The 17,643-nt window shown below is 39.6% G+C and overlaps 1 protein-coding gene across 2 annotated transcripts in view; it reads right to left on the reverse strand.

Moving 5' to 3' along the window:
• Positions 1-17,643, reverse strand: part of LOC127647020 (myotubularin-related protein 13-like) — a 146,338-nt gene that overhangs the window by 122,058 nt on the left and 6,637 nt on the right. For both annotated transcript variants that reach the window (XM_052131073.1, XM_052131080.1), the window contains one exon: positions 8,707-8,792. In XM_052131073.1, coding sequence (XP_051987033.1) covers positions 8,707-8,792 — 86 coding nt within the window. The remainder of the gene's footprint in view (positions 1-8,706; positions 8,793-17,643) is intronic.

Below are 17,643 nucleotides of genomic sequence, written 5' to 3' on the forward strand. Positions count from 1 at the left end.
GGAAGGCTCGAGAGGCTTGAGGGGCAGAGCCCTAGAAGACTCGAGTGACTTGAGGGGCGGAGTCCTGGGAGGCTCGAGAGACTTGAGAGTCGGAGCCCTGGAAGGCTCGAGAGGCGGAGTTCTGAAAGGCTCGAGAAGCTTGAGAGGCAGAGCCCTGGGAGGCTCGGGAAGCTCGAGAGGTGGAGCCCTGGAAGGCTCGAGAGGCTTGAGAGGCGGAGCCCTGGGAGGCTCCAGAGGTGAAGCTCTGGAAAGCTCGGGAGGCTCAGAAGGCGGAGCTCTAGGAAGCTCGGAAGGCGGAGCTCTGGAAAGCTCGGAAGGCTGAGCTCTGGAAAGCTCGGAAGGCGGAGCTCTGGAAAGCTCGGAAGGCGGAGCTTTGGAAAGCTCGGGAGGCTCGGAAGGCGGAGCTCTAGGAAGCTCGGAAGGCGGAGCTCTGGAAAGCTCGGAAGGCGGAGCTCTGGAAAGCTCGGAAGGCGGAGCTCTGGAAAGCTCGGAAGGTGGAGCTCTGGAAAGCTCGGAAGGCGGAGCTCTGGAAAGCTCGGAAGGCGGAGCTCTGGAAAGCTCGGAAGGCGGAGCTTTGGAAAGCTCGGGAGGCTCGGAAGGCGAAGCTCTAGGAAGCTCGGAAGGCGGAGCTCTGGTAAGCTCGGGAGGCGGAGCTCTGGAAAGCTCGGAAGGAGGAGCCCTGGAAAGCTCGGGAGGCTCGGGAGGAGCTGACTCTTGGACGGACAAGACCACTGGTGCTGGCTCTTGGACGGTCATGGCTACTGGTGCTGGCTCTTGGACGGTCATGGCTACTGGCACTGGGACGGACAAGACCACAGGTGCTGGCTCAGGGACGGTCGAGGCTACAGGCGCTGGCTCAGGAGCGGTCGAGGCTACAGGCGCTGGCTCACTGACGTCGGAGGCTACAGGCGTTGGCTCACTGACGTCGGAGGCTACAGGCGCTGGCTCACTGACGTCGGAGGCTACAGGCGCTGGCTCACTGACGTCGGAGGCTACTGGCGCTGGCTCACTGACGTCGGAGGCTACTGGCGCTGGCTCACTGACGTCGGAGGCTACTGGCTCGCTGGCCGTGGCAAGCGTGGGCTCTGGCTCGCTGGCCGTGGCAGGCGTGGGCTCTGGCTCGCTGGCCGTGGCAGGCGGAGACTGGGGAGCTGAAGCCTTTCCTCTTCTCCTCCTCCGCCGGCGGACGAAGCTGGCAACGCTGGCTCGTTGGCCGTGGCAGGCACGGAAAGCCCAGAGGCAGAAACCGGGATCGAGAGAGGTGGTTCCCCGGCAGCGAGTTCTCCCAAGACTAAACTCACATATTCCCTCCACGTGAGGTCTCCGGAGTTTGGCAATTCCCTCAGCTGGTATGTTGGTAGCCCGAGCTGGTAGATGGTCTTTAGGGATGCGTCGTCGAAGCCGGTGTGGGGGGCAACAGCGGAAAAGAAGTGGGAGAACTCGCGGATGGTCAACTCCGCCTGGGTCAGTTCCATGAGGTAAGCTGCTAGATTCATTTGTGGTCTTTCGTTCTGTTACGAATGCAGACAGCAAAGGCAGACGAGGAGAGCGGATCTAAGTGCAGCTTACTTTATTATTACAAACACAAAAACACAAAGGAAAACCCTCAATGGGGAAAATAAACACAACACCAAAAACACAGGCACGGAACACACACCGGGCTAACAACATTCAACGAAAGACCAAGACAGAACAAAAAAAACCAGGGTATAAATACACAAGGACAGGATGATTACAAATGATAAACAGGTGAGAACAATGAACAAAATGGCAGTGATGATGACAGGTGGATACTGGGAAGTGTAGTTCTTTTAAACAATAGACTAGTGAGACAGTGGAGCTAAACATGGGACAAAAGTGAAAACTACGGAAAACAAAAGGGACAAAAATGGAAACCAAAGGGGCAACGGTAAAACAAGACAAGGTAACCCTAACAGCCATGATCACAATCAAAAACAGGCCGAATTTAATTTGCTTTCCGCAAATCTCAGGACACAATGAACAGAGAAGAAATAAAACAGACATTTTCCAATTTTTTGATCCATTTTTGATATAAAACTGTAATGACGCAGACACACCAGAACTTTATTAACACTGCTACGTACAACAGGTAGCAAACTTAACTGGATGAAGACTTGTTGACATTTGAGAAGGATGTAACTTGCAGCAGACTATATGCACACTGATGAAAAGGCAGAGAAGAAAAGGATGAAGATACACGCTATGCGAGTGAGTAAACAACACAACACTGAGTAGTGCGGTCTGTAAAATCCTTAGTGAGACTAGACAATGAATACTGGGCTGAGGTGAGTGTATTTGCATTTCTTAATGTGGTGTGTGATCAATTACAGGTGGAGGTGATTAGAAGTCTAGGGATAGTGAACGGAGAATGGGGGAGAGAGAGAGTCAGCTAGAGGCGTGACAGAAACTTGATATTATTCAGCAATATACAGTGACCCCAAGAAGTACTTGGACACAAGCTACACTACACCTGACAAAATCTCAAACCAAGTGATATTTGTTTTAAAGAACGATAACACAAGCACACTTTAAACAAACTATTGCAGAAATAAGTTTGTTATTCAAATTATACAACTACAGAAATACATTTAAAGTGGCAAACATAATTTGGACAGTTTCTGGTTGTCAAATATAAAGCATGTCCATAGCTAATGTGATGTAATATACCTAAATTTACTCTGCTAGGACACCTGTGTAAACTTGAGGGGATGTTAGTTAGTTCAGCCGCCCACAGCTCTTGGTTGTGGGCGGCTGTGGCTCAGGTGTTAGAGCGGGTCGGCTGCTAATTGCAGGGTTGGCGGTTCGATTCCCGGCCCACACGGCTCCACATGTCGAAATGACCTTGGGCAAGACACTGAACCCCAAGTTGCTCCCAATGGCAGGCTAGGTGGTGTATGATTGTGTTTGTGAATGGGTGATTGGGTCACAGTGTAAAGCACTTTGGTAACCTCTAAGAAAAAAAAAAAAAAAAAGGTTAAAAAAAAAAAAAGGATACACATTATCACATTGTCATATGGATAACAAATGGGGTATTTCCAGAAACATTAAGCTGTAAAAAAAATTATAATAATAATTTGATCAAATAAACAATGCTGAAAAAAATATTGAAAGGTTTACTTGCTTATTGTAGTTTTTCAGTTTAGAAACTTTCAGGAATGCAAGTAGCTCATCTCAATGCAGCTTTTCTATAATTACAACATTCTTAGATTAAGTCGAATCAACTAGTAGAGAGTTGGGTTAATGCATTTATTTGAGATTAAATTGGCCTAAACAAAATGTTTATGTTGTTCAGTCCCATTCACCCTCTTCCCAGCATGCACTTGAGCATGAATAATATGGTTGCATTGTTTGGCCTTTGGCATAGTTTTATTTACATTGTTCATTTTGTTGTCATGGTAGGTAACTTGTTGTTTTGTAATGTCAGAATTAATTTGATTCTGTAATAAAATTAGTCATGGGCATTCATCAATAATTTGGTATTCAAATATTTAAGCTCATGTAAACGAATATTTGAATATTCTATTATTTAAATGAAGGTAATTAATGAGAAAGAGACATTGTAAAATATTTTATTAAGTCAAAGGTTGCATCACCATTAAAACAATTAAAAAAAGCTTCTAATTATAATCAAAACAAGCTTATATCATGTCCTGAGTTTTTTAATTTATTATTGAAAAAATACATAATGAAAGCATTTAAGCTCACGCAAAGCGAAAAAATGAAGTAGTCTGACGCAGTTAATGTACAGGACGACTATAAACACTCGCCATATAATAGTGATCATGTTTATATTGTATCTCATGTCATGTTTTTGTTGAGAAAAACAAGCATATCCACATGCTCAGTAAACTATACTCATTTAGACACACCAGTTTAAATGATGGGATGTCCCTTACCTCAGCTAGCATAGTCTTTCTCGGACGCCATTTTTGTTGTTTACAGAAGCATCGTGGGGATTACGTTGCAACAGGGACGTTGCTTTATAACGAGTTGCACATATACGATATTAAAGTGTACACCGCTTATCCAGTATATTTAAACAGAAACCCAGCTTTCTCGCAGTTAGCCACATTCTCACAATAATGTTATTCTAGTGTCCATCTGAACGTACTGACAGAACCGTTTGCTCAAGATATGTGATCAACTTGTGTCCACACTCAACAGCGCCACCCAGTGCATAACTGCCAGTTTTAGTTTGTGTGTTCAGGATTTAACATGCATCTCACTGTATATATGGCCAGCAAAGCAGTACTTTTTACTATTATTATTTTTACTATTCTAATAATTATTACAGAAGGAATATTCAACTACTCGTGCACATCCCTAAATAAAATTATCAATTTGTTGATTGTTAACCTTGTGTTTTATGTACCAAGCGTCAAGGTCTGTGCGTGCCATTTTAAAATCCTTTATATGTTTTTTTTTCTCATACGCGGTCATGTGAGGAGTACAAATTTGATAGTATTGGTTTAAGACAGCAAACACATTGCTCTTCATGAAATATATGTTTAAAGAAATGTAAACGAGATGCTCAGTATCTTGAAAAGATTAAAGCCATGTAAATAAAGGAAGCAAAGGACAAAGTTGACAGAGTTTAATTAATCTTCTTTAAATTACTCAATTTAAATAAGTAACTGTTAAAGATTTTTTTTAAAAAAAGGAATAATAATATGAAATATGTACCGCTAATATGTAGAAGTCATGGAAGGTTAACGTTTTAAATTCAGTTAATTTACTAAAAACAGAGTAGATTAATCCAACAACTAAATCTTTTGATGGCTATTTCAATTTTAACAACTTAAACTTATGATGGCTATCAATTTTGTTTCTAAGTTAATATATATATTATATTATACTTGGTAAAAACAAAATCATAAATAATAATCAAAAACAAAATGTGTCTTGGACTAATGAAATTATGTAATGTGACGGTGTTGAATTTCTTCATATTGCAATTCATTAAAGTCCACTTCCTATCATTCAAATTCCAATTCAACATCCTGTGGGGCGTGGCCAATTCAATTCAAATTCCAACTCATGAATTAAAAGTGAGTTCATTCTGAAATTCTGCATTTTGCACAACCTTAGTGACTAAAACATGTCTTGACACTGTATGTATTGTATATCCTTATTTAAAACAAATGTAACATTAAACATACATTCACAAGCTGAGGAATAAATCAATTAAACAGATTGATTGACGCATGATGATTGACTGACCAAAGATGTTTTGGACCCAGATGCACATAATTTTGTATTTTGTATTTTGAAAGTATTTTGTGTAGGTCCCCAATTAATTTCATAATATCTTCAAAGGTTACTAATTGTTTAAAGGGAATCAGAGAACATTTGTGTCTTAACTGCCCAAGACCTTTTACAAGTCCAGTCAAATGTCATTGATGTTCATGTATGGAGTCTGACAACTATTTGTTAAGAACATTGATCTAGTTCAACCAACTTTAAAATGGGACATTTAGGGTGTGTTCCCACTTGTAATTCGGTTCTCCTGATCCGGACCAAAAAATGTAATTATGCATTTAGTCCTGGTTCGCTTAGCGTGCACACTGGCATTTTTAACACCAAACATAAAGATACAAAACACAAGGCATAAATTTAAGTTCACAACCTGATTGGACAATTTTTATGACGTATATTTTGCGACAGAACTTGCTGAACATCCAAAACAATGCTGGCTGCTAGGCTAAATGCACTCATTGGATTTATTTCTGTGTATATATATATATATATATATATATATATATATATATATATATATATATATGGTGGTATTTTTACCACCTGAGAACAAACGAAGAGCTAATCAAATGTGTAAAGGAGTCAAAACAGCGCCAGGAATTCCTACGTTGCACACACAAACGACTCCTGTACTGAACTGTAATGGGCAACATACTGTAGCTCCTATGTTGAGAAGAACCAGGTGTGCTTGAGGTCAGTATTAGGCAAATTACTTTCAGTTATTGGTCCGTTGAGACGTCTTTGGTCCATGCTGCGTTCATACAGTATATTAGTTGAACCGCACCAGAGTTCGTTTTGAAGCGGACCAAGACTATTCGGGGGGTGTTTGGTGCGCAGCAATGTTCAGATGGCAGCATACACACTTGTTCAAATGAACTGAACTAACAGAGCAATCACACCAGAGTTCATTTTAATCTAACCACAACTGCCAAATGTGAACAACCTTAATGTCGCCCACATAGGTTTCAAAATGTTGTCAGCATTATCGAAGGACTGAGTAATGATGGTATTAACATGAAGAGAGCAGAGTAGAGTTAAAAATGGCATGCAAAGAAATAGCTGGCGAACATCCTCCAAGATTAAAAACACCTTTGGAACAAGAGCTGGGGGGGAGAGGGGGGGTAACCCTTTTATACTGGGAACATTCCTCATCTGTGGTTACTTAGTTTGCTGGGGGTGGTTGTGACAAGAAAGTAATTTTTTGTTCCGCAACAGAAAACAAAGCAAAAAAGAAATCTAGAAATCTGCAAATAATAACAATTTGCATACCAGAAGAAATGCAAATTACCTGGCTGGTATGTTAAAAACTATGGCACATTTTCATTAAAACTACAAAGCGGGGACTGGAGCAATTTCATCACACAAATATGCTGGTGAATGCTGGGGGCACTTAACCCCAAGCAATGTGGGTTTTATGAGCTTTCCTTGTTATCATCTTTATTTAATAATTTGTCTGTAATAAATGACTTAACATGATACCCACAACTAAAACAATTGAATCCTCCATAAAATCTGATGAAAATGTAGAATTTTCCAAAATATGAGGAAATTTTGTAACTCACTATAAATTACTCTGAAAACCACCATTCATAGACAGATGCTTGGCGACAACCATAAATAAGCATCATAAGACCATACAAGGCGTGATACAGAAGTATAGATGAGCACTGTAAGAGCATTATGAAACCTTCAACAAACATCAATCATCTAGAAATTGGGGCCACAGCAATAAAACACCATAGAGATGGCAAGAGCAAAGAGGCACAATGGGGAGGGAAACATCAGTGAAAACATGTGCACACACTGATATGTTTGAGTAAACACACAGAGTAGAAACTATACAGGGCCCCTCCACATGTTGCTGAATGCTTCGGAGATGATGCTGTGTGGATGAACTCAAGCCATGTTTCCTGAGGACCAGCAAAACATGCAGGACTTTTCTGGTTCAGTTCTAAAGCCCAGTTGAAATACTGGCACACCCAATGACTAACAAGCTATGATATGCACACAGCTCTGGTCTATTTTTAAATAAAACAAATCACCCAATGCATTGCACTGTCCCTGCGGTGTTCAAAGAGATGCAAATGTGTTTGATGGATGTTGTTCTGAAGGAGCAGCTCAAAAACAAGACTAGAGATGAAGAACAAAATGGAAGAATCATCATATCTAAACATAAAACAACTAATTAAATTGTAAAGTGAAAAATAGAATAAAATTCGATACCAAAATGTATTTTTTCAGATTTGTTCTGATTCTGATTTATTTTGTTCTTGCAGCTGACAATCGACCAGGTATTATACTGTATGTACCAAATGAACTAACAATTGAGTGTATTTCAAACCCTGGAAATGCAGTAAAATCCAATTCCACCGACTCTTTGAGAAATAATCATTATTCCTTGAGTGGAGAAAATGACCATGTCTTCTCAGAATCACAAACATGTATGTGTCAGTATTCACAATAACCAAAACAACACCCAAGCCTAGGACTGACCCAGACCTTTTAACCGGAGGCTCAACCACCTGCTGGACAACCAGATGTATATAACACCAGAGTCATATTTGGTCATACAATATCTTACAAACTATTCGCCATTCTGGCTAGACACACAAATGTACAGCTGAGGGAGGTTTAAAAATGCAAGAGCGAACAGAATCTCTCAGGATACAGAGTACATTATATAGCACAATTGCTGGATTGTTTGAATTTATTTTTAGAGGGAAAAGCCTGAAAAAGTTAAACATAAGTGAACAATCAAGATCCACATTGGCAAAAAGAAATATTCTGAGTTCAATGCAAGTTCATCTCGATCTACAGCGTTTAAGGCATAATGTAGCTAAAATATGGACAAAATGTTTCTCTAGCTCAACTGGAAGAACATGTAGCAATCAATGGTAAATGGTAAATGGTCTGCACTTATATAGCGCATTTTTTTTACCCTTAGAGGTAACTAAAGCACTTTACACTGTGTCCCAATCACCCATTCACACACACACACACAGTCATACACCTATGGCAAGGTCCTGGATTCATTTCCTAGAGAACTCACGTACTGAAAACATGTATAACTTGTCGCTTGAGCCAAATTTATACATGTACTGAAAGTGTATTTATTTTATGTATAAATGCACTTTTATTAAAGGTTTTTAGTCATAAAAAGTTTTTGCTAATTGAAAGTTTTACACAAAGACATGGCATTTTTAGAAATATGTAGAAAATTATGTACACTTATATGAGATGAATTCTCCAGTCATATCAGCAACCCAAAAAAAGCTGTTAAATTTGATATGGGGCGGGTCGAGTAAATTGGGAAACCAATCAAATAGAATGCACACTTTAGCGGTTTACTGATATAGAACCTGGGCCTACTGTTTTCCGTTTTCATGAAAGGCGTTTATCATTCTCAATAACAAAAAAACAACCACTTACCATCTCTACACCCTGGGGAAATGCCGTGCCATCCCAGTCCTTTTTGGGGAAGCGCTGAATGATCCTGCCACAACCTTCGCCTGTTCCTAAAAACATTTATAGAGAAAGAAAGACTTTTTGAGTTTGTGATTAAATGTTTAACTATGCAACTTCAGTATTGATAACTGGAACTCTAGTTTGTTTTTATAGAAGTACAGTGCTATGGCGCATATCAGGAGAATCTTGACTATAAAAAAAAAATAGTAATGGATGATCACATCTCCAGATATCCTAAGTGGCACATTCACTCATTCCTTTAAGTCTTTTTGGGGTCCAAAAAACATCTTTCCTGGCCCTGTATTTGATGACGAAGAAAGAACTGTGTTTACAGGTCTAAGCGGGTTTCAACAATTAACATTTACAGGTTTAGCCTAAATGTTGCATTGTGACAATACTGGTCCCAAAGGACGCATTTCTCATTGGCAAAGGCAGACGACCACATTCTAGTGGAATAGTGATTGAAAGGTCAAAGTGCCCCAATCATTTGATTTAAAAAGCATCTTGAAGGGTTCATACCTCAATACAGATGTGAAGTTTAGACATCATCAAATACTCAGGTAAATGGAGTGTGGGCTAGATATTATTTATGTGATTATCTTGGGAATACATCATTTGTGCTGGTGTTTTTGATGATATTTGGAAGAGGGCACTAGAGGGAACTGAAGTAAATACTAGGAGACAGATCTTGGCTGACGTATGGGTCTAATACATTTAGACAGTTTTGGAAAATGCTAGCTAAGTTGTGTGAATTCCACTATTAGCGAAAATGTATTCTGATCTCAAATTGCACACAGATCTAGAATTAGTCACAGATAATATGTCAATTACAGGTTTGGGCAACAGCAAGGGGTTTGTGGTCAACAATTAAATGCTAGAAACTGACAGCTAACACAAAGCAGATTACCAGACAGAGATAATTGGCTGGAAGAGTCACACTGGCTTTGCCATGCTGTTATATATTATTCTTTTACAAAGTAAAAGAAGGCTTTCACAACACTAATTCTAAAGAATGAAGCCTTCAGAAAATAAATTACAGAGCAAAAGAGAGAGAGAGAGAGAGAGAGAGAGAGCAAAACAACCATTTCTTTGTTGGTGATAGCTAAGTAGTTAAAGCTAAGCCCACGGATGCAACTCAAGGCTGTTCCAAGTTTACCGAACTGCTTGCTCATATGCAATAAATGGCTTTTTAAGACTAGGGAGGAGATTTTGAGTTTTAAAAATGACAGCAAATTTTCATGAAGATCAAATATTTTGATATTTGAGACTTAGTGTAATTTGATTTAGAGTGTATTTTGCCTTGATTTACATTTGAAGTCAGAAGTTTACATACACTTAGGTTGAAGTCATTAAAACTAATTTTTTAACCACTCCACATATTTAATATTAGCAATCTATAGTTTTGGCAAGTCGTTTAGGACATCTACTTTGTGAATGACACTTTTCCAACAATTGTTTCACTTTTGATTGACTCTACGCCAGTTACAGTGGGTCAGAAGTTTACATGCACCAAGTTAACTGTGCCTTTATGCAGCTTGGAAAATTCCAGAAAATGTAGTCAAGCCTTTAGGCAATTAGCTTCTGATAAGCTAATTGGACTCAACTGGAGGTGTACCTGTGGATGTATTTTAAGGCCTACCTTCAAACACAGTGCCTCTTTTCTTGACATCATGGGAAAATCTGAAGAAATCAGCCAAAATCTCAGAAAACAAATTTTGGACCTCCACAAGTCTGGTTCATCCTTGGGAGCAATTTCCAAATGCTTGAAGGTACCACATTCATCTGTACAAACAATAGTACACAAGAATAAACACCATGGGAACACACAGCCATCATACCGCTCAGGAAGGAGACGCATTCTGTCTCCTAGAGATGAATGTAGCTTGGTGAAAAATGTGCAAATCAATCCTAGAACAACAGCAAAGCACCTTGTGAAGATGCTGGATGAAACAGGTAGACAAGTATCTATATCCACAGTAAAACGAGTCCTATATCAACATAACCTGAAAGGCTGCTCAGCAAGGAAGAAGTCACTGCTCCAAAACTGCCATTAAAAAGCCAGACTACAGTTAGCAAGTGCACATGGGGACAAAGATCTTACTTTTAGGAGAAATACCCTCTAGTCTGATGAAAAAAAAAATGTAACTGTTTGATCATAATGACCATCGTTATGTTTGGAGGAAAAAGGGTGAGGCTTGCAAGCCAAAGAACACCATCCCAACCTTGAAGCATGGGGGTGGCAGCATCATGGTGTGGGGTTGCTTTGCTGCAGGAGGCACTGGTGCATTTCACAAAATAGATGGCATCATGTGGAAGGAAACTGATGTGGCTATATTGAAGCAACATCTCAGACATCAGCCAGGAAGTTAATGCTCTGTCCCAATTGGGTCTTCCAAATGGACAATGACCCCAAGTATACCTCCAAAGTTGTGGCAAAATGGCTTAAGGACAACAAAGTCAAGGTATTGGAGTGGCCATCACAAATCCCTAACCTCAATCTGATAAAACATTTGTGGGCAGAACTGAAAAACCATGTGCGATCAAGGAGGCCTACAAACCTGACTCAGTTACATCAGTTCTGTTTTGAGTAATGGGCCAAAATTCCAGCAAATTATTGTGAGAAGCTTGTGTATGGCTACCCAAAAATGTTTGACCCAAGATAAACAATTTAAATTTAAACTATGACCCACTGAGAATGTGATGAAAGAAATAAAAGTGAAATAAATTATTCACTCTACTATTATTCTGATATTTCACATTCTTAAATACTAACTGACCAAAGTCAGGGAGTGTTTTCTATTATTAAAATGTCAGAAATTGTTAGAAACAGAGATTAATTGTATTTGGCTAAGGTTTATGTAATCTTCTGACTTAAGCTGTACATTTTTTCCACCTGTGTTAAGCAGAAACCTCATTAAATATATCCATTTCATTTATTATTATTTTTCCTGTATGTTAACAATCTAGCATAAATCTGTTTCTCAGCCAATGAGCACTTAAGAAATGTTCACATTCCAGAACATTAATATCCAATTGCTTCGTATTTCCCTCACTGCTCATCATTGTACGATTCAAAACATGACATATCATTGGCGTGCCCTGACTCTGAACCCCAAAACAGAACAGAAACACGATTTTAAGCATCCCCTTTAAAAAAACATCCTGTGAGAAACACTGTAAAATGGTCTTTAGCAATCGTCAATGACACAAACATCAAACTTTGTTAGCTGTATGAAGCAATCTCCTTACATTCTAATAAATCTGGTCCTGAAATGTGCATATCTGCACTCAGACCTGAAAACACACCCTGCAGCAGAGAACAGCACATCCAAAACTAGGCATGAGCGTGGGCTCTATTATGCGTTGGAGTAAAAACAAGTTGATTTTGAAATGACCAAGATCCTGTTTACATCTGGTGTTTTTGCTGAACCGATCACATGTAGTCATGAGTATTTACGCCTGAATACAGGCGTAAATAGGGTCTAAACACATAAGAATGTGATCAAAAATGCATGTAACTGCATCACATTTGATGTGTAAAAAATAATCCATCCTGTTGTGTTTGTGCTTGGATTAAATTTCAGCTGCATCTGGGACAAGTAGCAGCTTTCTTTGTCTTTTATAACTTATTGCCATTTATTACTATGCAGTAACACAGGATCTCAGATACCTCATTCAATGCAAGTCTAAGTCTGATTACTTAATACTAAACTTCGTCATTAAGCCTCCACAACAGGCCATTTTTGAAGTACCATCCCAATCCATGACATAAATGGTGCATGATGAGTAAAGTGCAAAAAAAAAATCAAAATTTAGGGTTAGTGGTTTGTTCAAATACTCTCAAGATACAAACAAAATAATAAAAAAGGCAAAAGGAAATTATTTAATGTTTGAATATTCAATCATTATTCTGTGCTATCAAAACACCAAATTTCGGCATCATGATATAAATCAGAGAGTTCTGAGAGCTCAAGAGTAGGGAGTAAGTATCTCCTCACCTGAACTGGCTTAGTTTTCACACAGGTGTGCGGAGGAAGATGGATTCACTTCTAGACCATTCAAACCACATCTCATATTAGCCAAGCTTTGGAAAAATGATTTGTTGATATCTGTTACCCCAGCTTGAGTTGGGCACTATATGTAAAGCAAATATTTTGCAGCATAAAACAAGTGGGATTTTCCAGAAATCCCAGAGTCATTTCACAGCTGACCTTTTGGACCACAACATTCCAAATAAAAAAAAAAGAGATAAGCAAAAGAATATGCCTGGCATTTGCATGGTAAAGTGATTTCGAAATTCCAGGAAGCTCACCAGCTCAGTTGTGGATCTCAAAAAATTATTGCCAGGTTTTCCAAAGGGTTGGATGTGCCAGGAAGTTATACAACACCTATTGAAATGACACAAGTGTAATTTCATTTGGCTGTCTGAAGTCAAATACGACACCAAACACTCAGAGCAATGGATTTCCAAATTTCAACATCAAAGATCCTCAAGCTCTGAATGATTATCGTATTTTTGGCTTGCATTAATAAATGCTGAAATGAGTTTCAGTTAGTTGGACTAGAGGTCATCTAATCCAAACCAATCCTCATATTTCCATATTACAGCATAGCTGACAGATCTGACACCCTTAAATGTACATGTTATCAGAAACGGGTGATCAGCCAAAGTTCATCAACAGTTCTTCAGTTCAACCTTACAAAAGCTTCATTGATGAACAAAGGAGGATGTTAAAAGCATTACGCACAAATAATAATGCAGGCAAATCACTTGAGAAATTCAATCACTGATGTTCTTCTCATTTGAAAGAACACTGAATTTGTTCTATTTGATCAACTACATTATCTGTTATTATAAGCAATTGATATCTTAATGGCAAGTACAAATGATCTGGGCTAGTTCGAAGTCAACATATCATTCTTGCAAAACAGTCTAGCCGCAGATACCAAAACAAAGTCAAACTTCCATGACATAATTCCAATCAATTCCACCATTGGAATTGGAAAGTTAGTCCTATTGTCCATAAAATGAGACCAAAGACCATATTCAAACATTTATTTGTTTTGCCAGTTCAACTTTCCACTGTCCCGTGGCATTAAAGATTTCCTCTGTATATTGCACTACAATAAGTATTTGTGTCTTTGCCTTAAATTAACAATTTCATTTAAAAGCGTGAAGCAGATATCAATAAGAAATTTACATAAAAAGAACTGTCCCTACAGGAAGCTACTTTGTATAAGCTTTTTCTAATGATAAATATAAAGCCATAAGAAAAAAAACATTATTTTATGAAGGAACAGAAATCTTGTGTTTATTATTCTGAAGTGGGATGGAATATAATTTTGCTTTCTTCTCTGGGTAGAGAACAAACGTCAAAACAGTTTGAGCATCCAGGAATCGTGCTTAATAATAATTTTTGGTTAAAATCCCCTTGCATCATATTATGGGATATCCTAAAATAATCTATGTTGTAAAATATCAAATTAAATTTTTACACTAATTCATTCATTAATTTAGTATATTGTATAGTATATTGCATATATTACATTTTGTTACATTTTCTATTATAAATGATCGCATCAAGTGATGACGAACACTCAGACAAAAGAAGATGCAACCCAGTTGTTTATACCCAAGAGCCGTCGGGAAATGTTATTCCATACAGCTCATAATCCAATGGCGGGTCACTTAGGGCAAGAAAAACACTAAACCGTCTAATGGCCCGTTTCTATTGGCCGGGCATACACAGAGATGTTCGCAGGTGGTTTGTGGCATGCCATGAATGTCTGCTGAATCCACCGGCCACCATATGAGCGCCATTGCGCCCACTTTGATCGAGGTTCCCTTCGAAATAATTGGTATGGTACTGTTATTCACAGTCCGAGAGGCCCCGCAAGCCTCCGCGGCATTTTCCCCATTTGAATTATTTTATGGGAATAAGCCTTGTGGTGTCTTAGACATCGTGAGGGAAAATTGAGAGGAAGAACCTTCAAATAGCAAAAATAAATTCAATATTTTCTTGACCTGAGAGCAAAACTCCACACATTGGGGCAGCTATCACAATAGAATTTGCTACTGGCACAAGACCGCCAGTCCCAGCTGTATAACGGGGGCTCGGCTATGGGAATTTACACAGAGAGATAAAGTCATTCTATTACTACCCACATCAAGCTCTAAACTTCTTGCAAAGTGGCAAGGGCCCTTTGAGGTCACAGGGCGAGTCGGGGAAGTCAATTATGCGGTTAAGTGTAAGGACAGAGGCGGAGCACTTGATATTTACCACCTTAACCTCCTAAAACTATGAAGACAGGCGGACCCCATGGCTTTGGCGACGGTGGTCCCGGAGAGGGAGGAGCTCGATCCAGAAGTGAATTTAAAAATCACCAATCGAGTCACCCCGGTCGCCTGTGGAAACCACCTCTCACCATCCCAAATCGAAGAGGCTGCCAGATTGCAAGGAGAAATCTCCTATGTGTTCTCGCTTCTTCACAAGCATACAAATCTCATACAGCACCATACAGAAATGTCCCCAGGGGTAGTGGTATGCAGTCATCCCTACTGGTTATCTAAACACAAAAAGAGTAGTGCAGAGGTGTTGAGGGCTATGCTTGATAGAAGAATAATAGAATAATGGGTAATAGAAGAATCCCACAGCGACTGGGCCTGTCCAGTAGTCTTAGTCCCTAAAAGTGACGGGTCGGTCCGGTTTTGTGTGGATTATAGAAATGTGAACACTGTGTCTAAATTTGATGTGCACCCAATGCCTTGCATTGACGAAGTGCTCGATCGGTTGGGTGTGGCTCCTTTCTATTTGACACTAGATTCAGCAAAGGGATACTGGCAGATTTTATTGACTCCCATTTCCCAAGAAAAAACTGCCTTTTCCACTACATTCGACACCAATTTAGAGGTGTGAATCTTCACTGGCCTCATGATGCTATTCGATAACGATTCAAAGGGTAACGATTCAATTATAAAACGATTCTCGGTGCATCACAATGCATCTTGTTCTTCAATATCGTTCTTTTTTCAGTTTCTTTTTTTATTTATTAATTTATTTTTTACTCTCTATTTGTTTCCCTTTCAGCTTTTTATTTAACAGCTGTTTTAAAAATCAGAATGAGTCACATTACATAAACTGGTCTTTTACTTTCAGTATGAGCTGTGAACAAAATATGGAACATCCACAAGATTAAATAAATGGTTCTATAGTTTAAAAGAGGATCTCAGTTTCAGTTTCTTTCTTTAGAACCTTATAAAAAATATGTAAATGAAAACATCACCAACATCTCCGAACCGCTGCCTCGTCATTATTTTCTTCTGTGTTTTCCCCCATTGAGTGCAAATCAGTGCAATTATGGGTGCAAACTCGTCTTTCATGTTTGTTGGCTTCTTATCACGAATAAACTCTCCCGTTGCTATGCGAGTGGGTTTGTGAAAGAATTTCGGTATTGTAGGTTCATTCGGGCACAAATGTTCATGTGTTTGATACAGCTGGTCTGCAAACAGGACGCGTTTGTGCACTTGATTTCATATGCACTTAACTCGCATCTTTGTTTCCACATCTGTCTTTGACGTGCACCACTGCTCTGCCGTGATTTAAACTGAACTCAGAATCAATTTTGATTCTTTTGAGAATCATTTCAGAATCGTTTGAGGAGGAGTATGAATCACGAGTTGGGCGGTGTGGGTATGTAAAGGCATGGCCGAGCACTGTGAATAATTTCCACCTGCGCTTAACACCAGTCTTAGGTTTCAGTGAGGAGTAATTGGGCATTTTAAGGAGAGGAGATAGTAGTAGTCTGGAGAGAGAGCCCAGCTGAGAAGCTGCATGTGGGTTGGCTGCTGCCGTTGTTCTTTTATATTGATGCACCTTGAGTTTGTGCGCGTGTGAAGCTGTACCGTTGCGCTCTGAAGTGAACAGGTTTTTGAGTTTAATAAAAAGGCATTCCTGTGTTGGAATCACCATCTCCTGCTTCCTCATTCCCTGAACCTCAGGATCTTGTTACAGGTGCCAAAAACAAAATAACATCCAGTGAGTGGCAGTTCTGCAGATGAAAACACCTATTTTGTGAGAGAGGTCAACAGAGAATGGCCAGACTGGTTCGAACTGACAGTCTACGGTAACTCAGATAACCACTCTGTACAACTGTGGTGAGAAGAATAGCATCTCAGAATGGTTGGCGCTGTTTTGTCGGCATGAAATTATGCAGGTGGTTTTAATGTTGTGGCTGATCGGTGTGTGGCATGGGGGGCGTGGTCGTGTGTCGGTCTGCGGGAGAGAGAGAGAGCGGTAAGGCTTGTCACCTGGTTTGTAATTACCTCTTAACACCTGTGTCTTATTATAGTGATACGGTGAGAGACATTTAAGACTGTGAACTAGTCTGATTGGAGCAATGGAGGAGTCAGGAGACAACGAGGCAGGTTTAAGTTCAGTCCTTTTATTGTTCCCCTTTTTTCAAGCACACAGAATCGACGGTCACCATCGATAACAACTTAAAGTTTGTTTGTGAAGCTATATGTATGTGTATATATATATATAGGAGCACTCTTGCGACACACTCTCTCGCTGTCTGGTCTCTCTCTCCCTCTATCGACACTTGGCATTCCTTAAATGTCTCTCTCTCCGTATCACTATAATAAGACACATGTGTTAGAGGTAATTACAAACCAGGTGACAAGCCTTACCGCTCTCTCTCTCTCCTGCAGACCGACACACGACCACGCCCCCCATGCCACACGGTGTAAGAATATTTTGTCTTAACTGCACTGGCAGATGTATTAATAAGTGAAAAATACACTTACATTCGAGATACATTCTCTGAAAGCAATTCTAAATATCTTATTTTATCATGTTAAAAATGTATCTTGTTTTAAGGATTTTTTGATAATTTTAAATG

The sequence above is a fragment of the Xyrauchen texanus genome, chromosome 1, assembly GCF_025860055.1.
Source record: "Xyrauchen texanus isolate HMW12.3.18 chromosome 1, RBS_HiC_50CHRs, whole genome shotgun sequence".
Lineage (NCBI taxonomy): Eukaryota > Metazoa > Chordata > Actinopteri > Cypriniformes > Catostomidae > Xyrauchen > Xyrauchen texanus.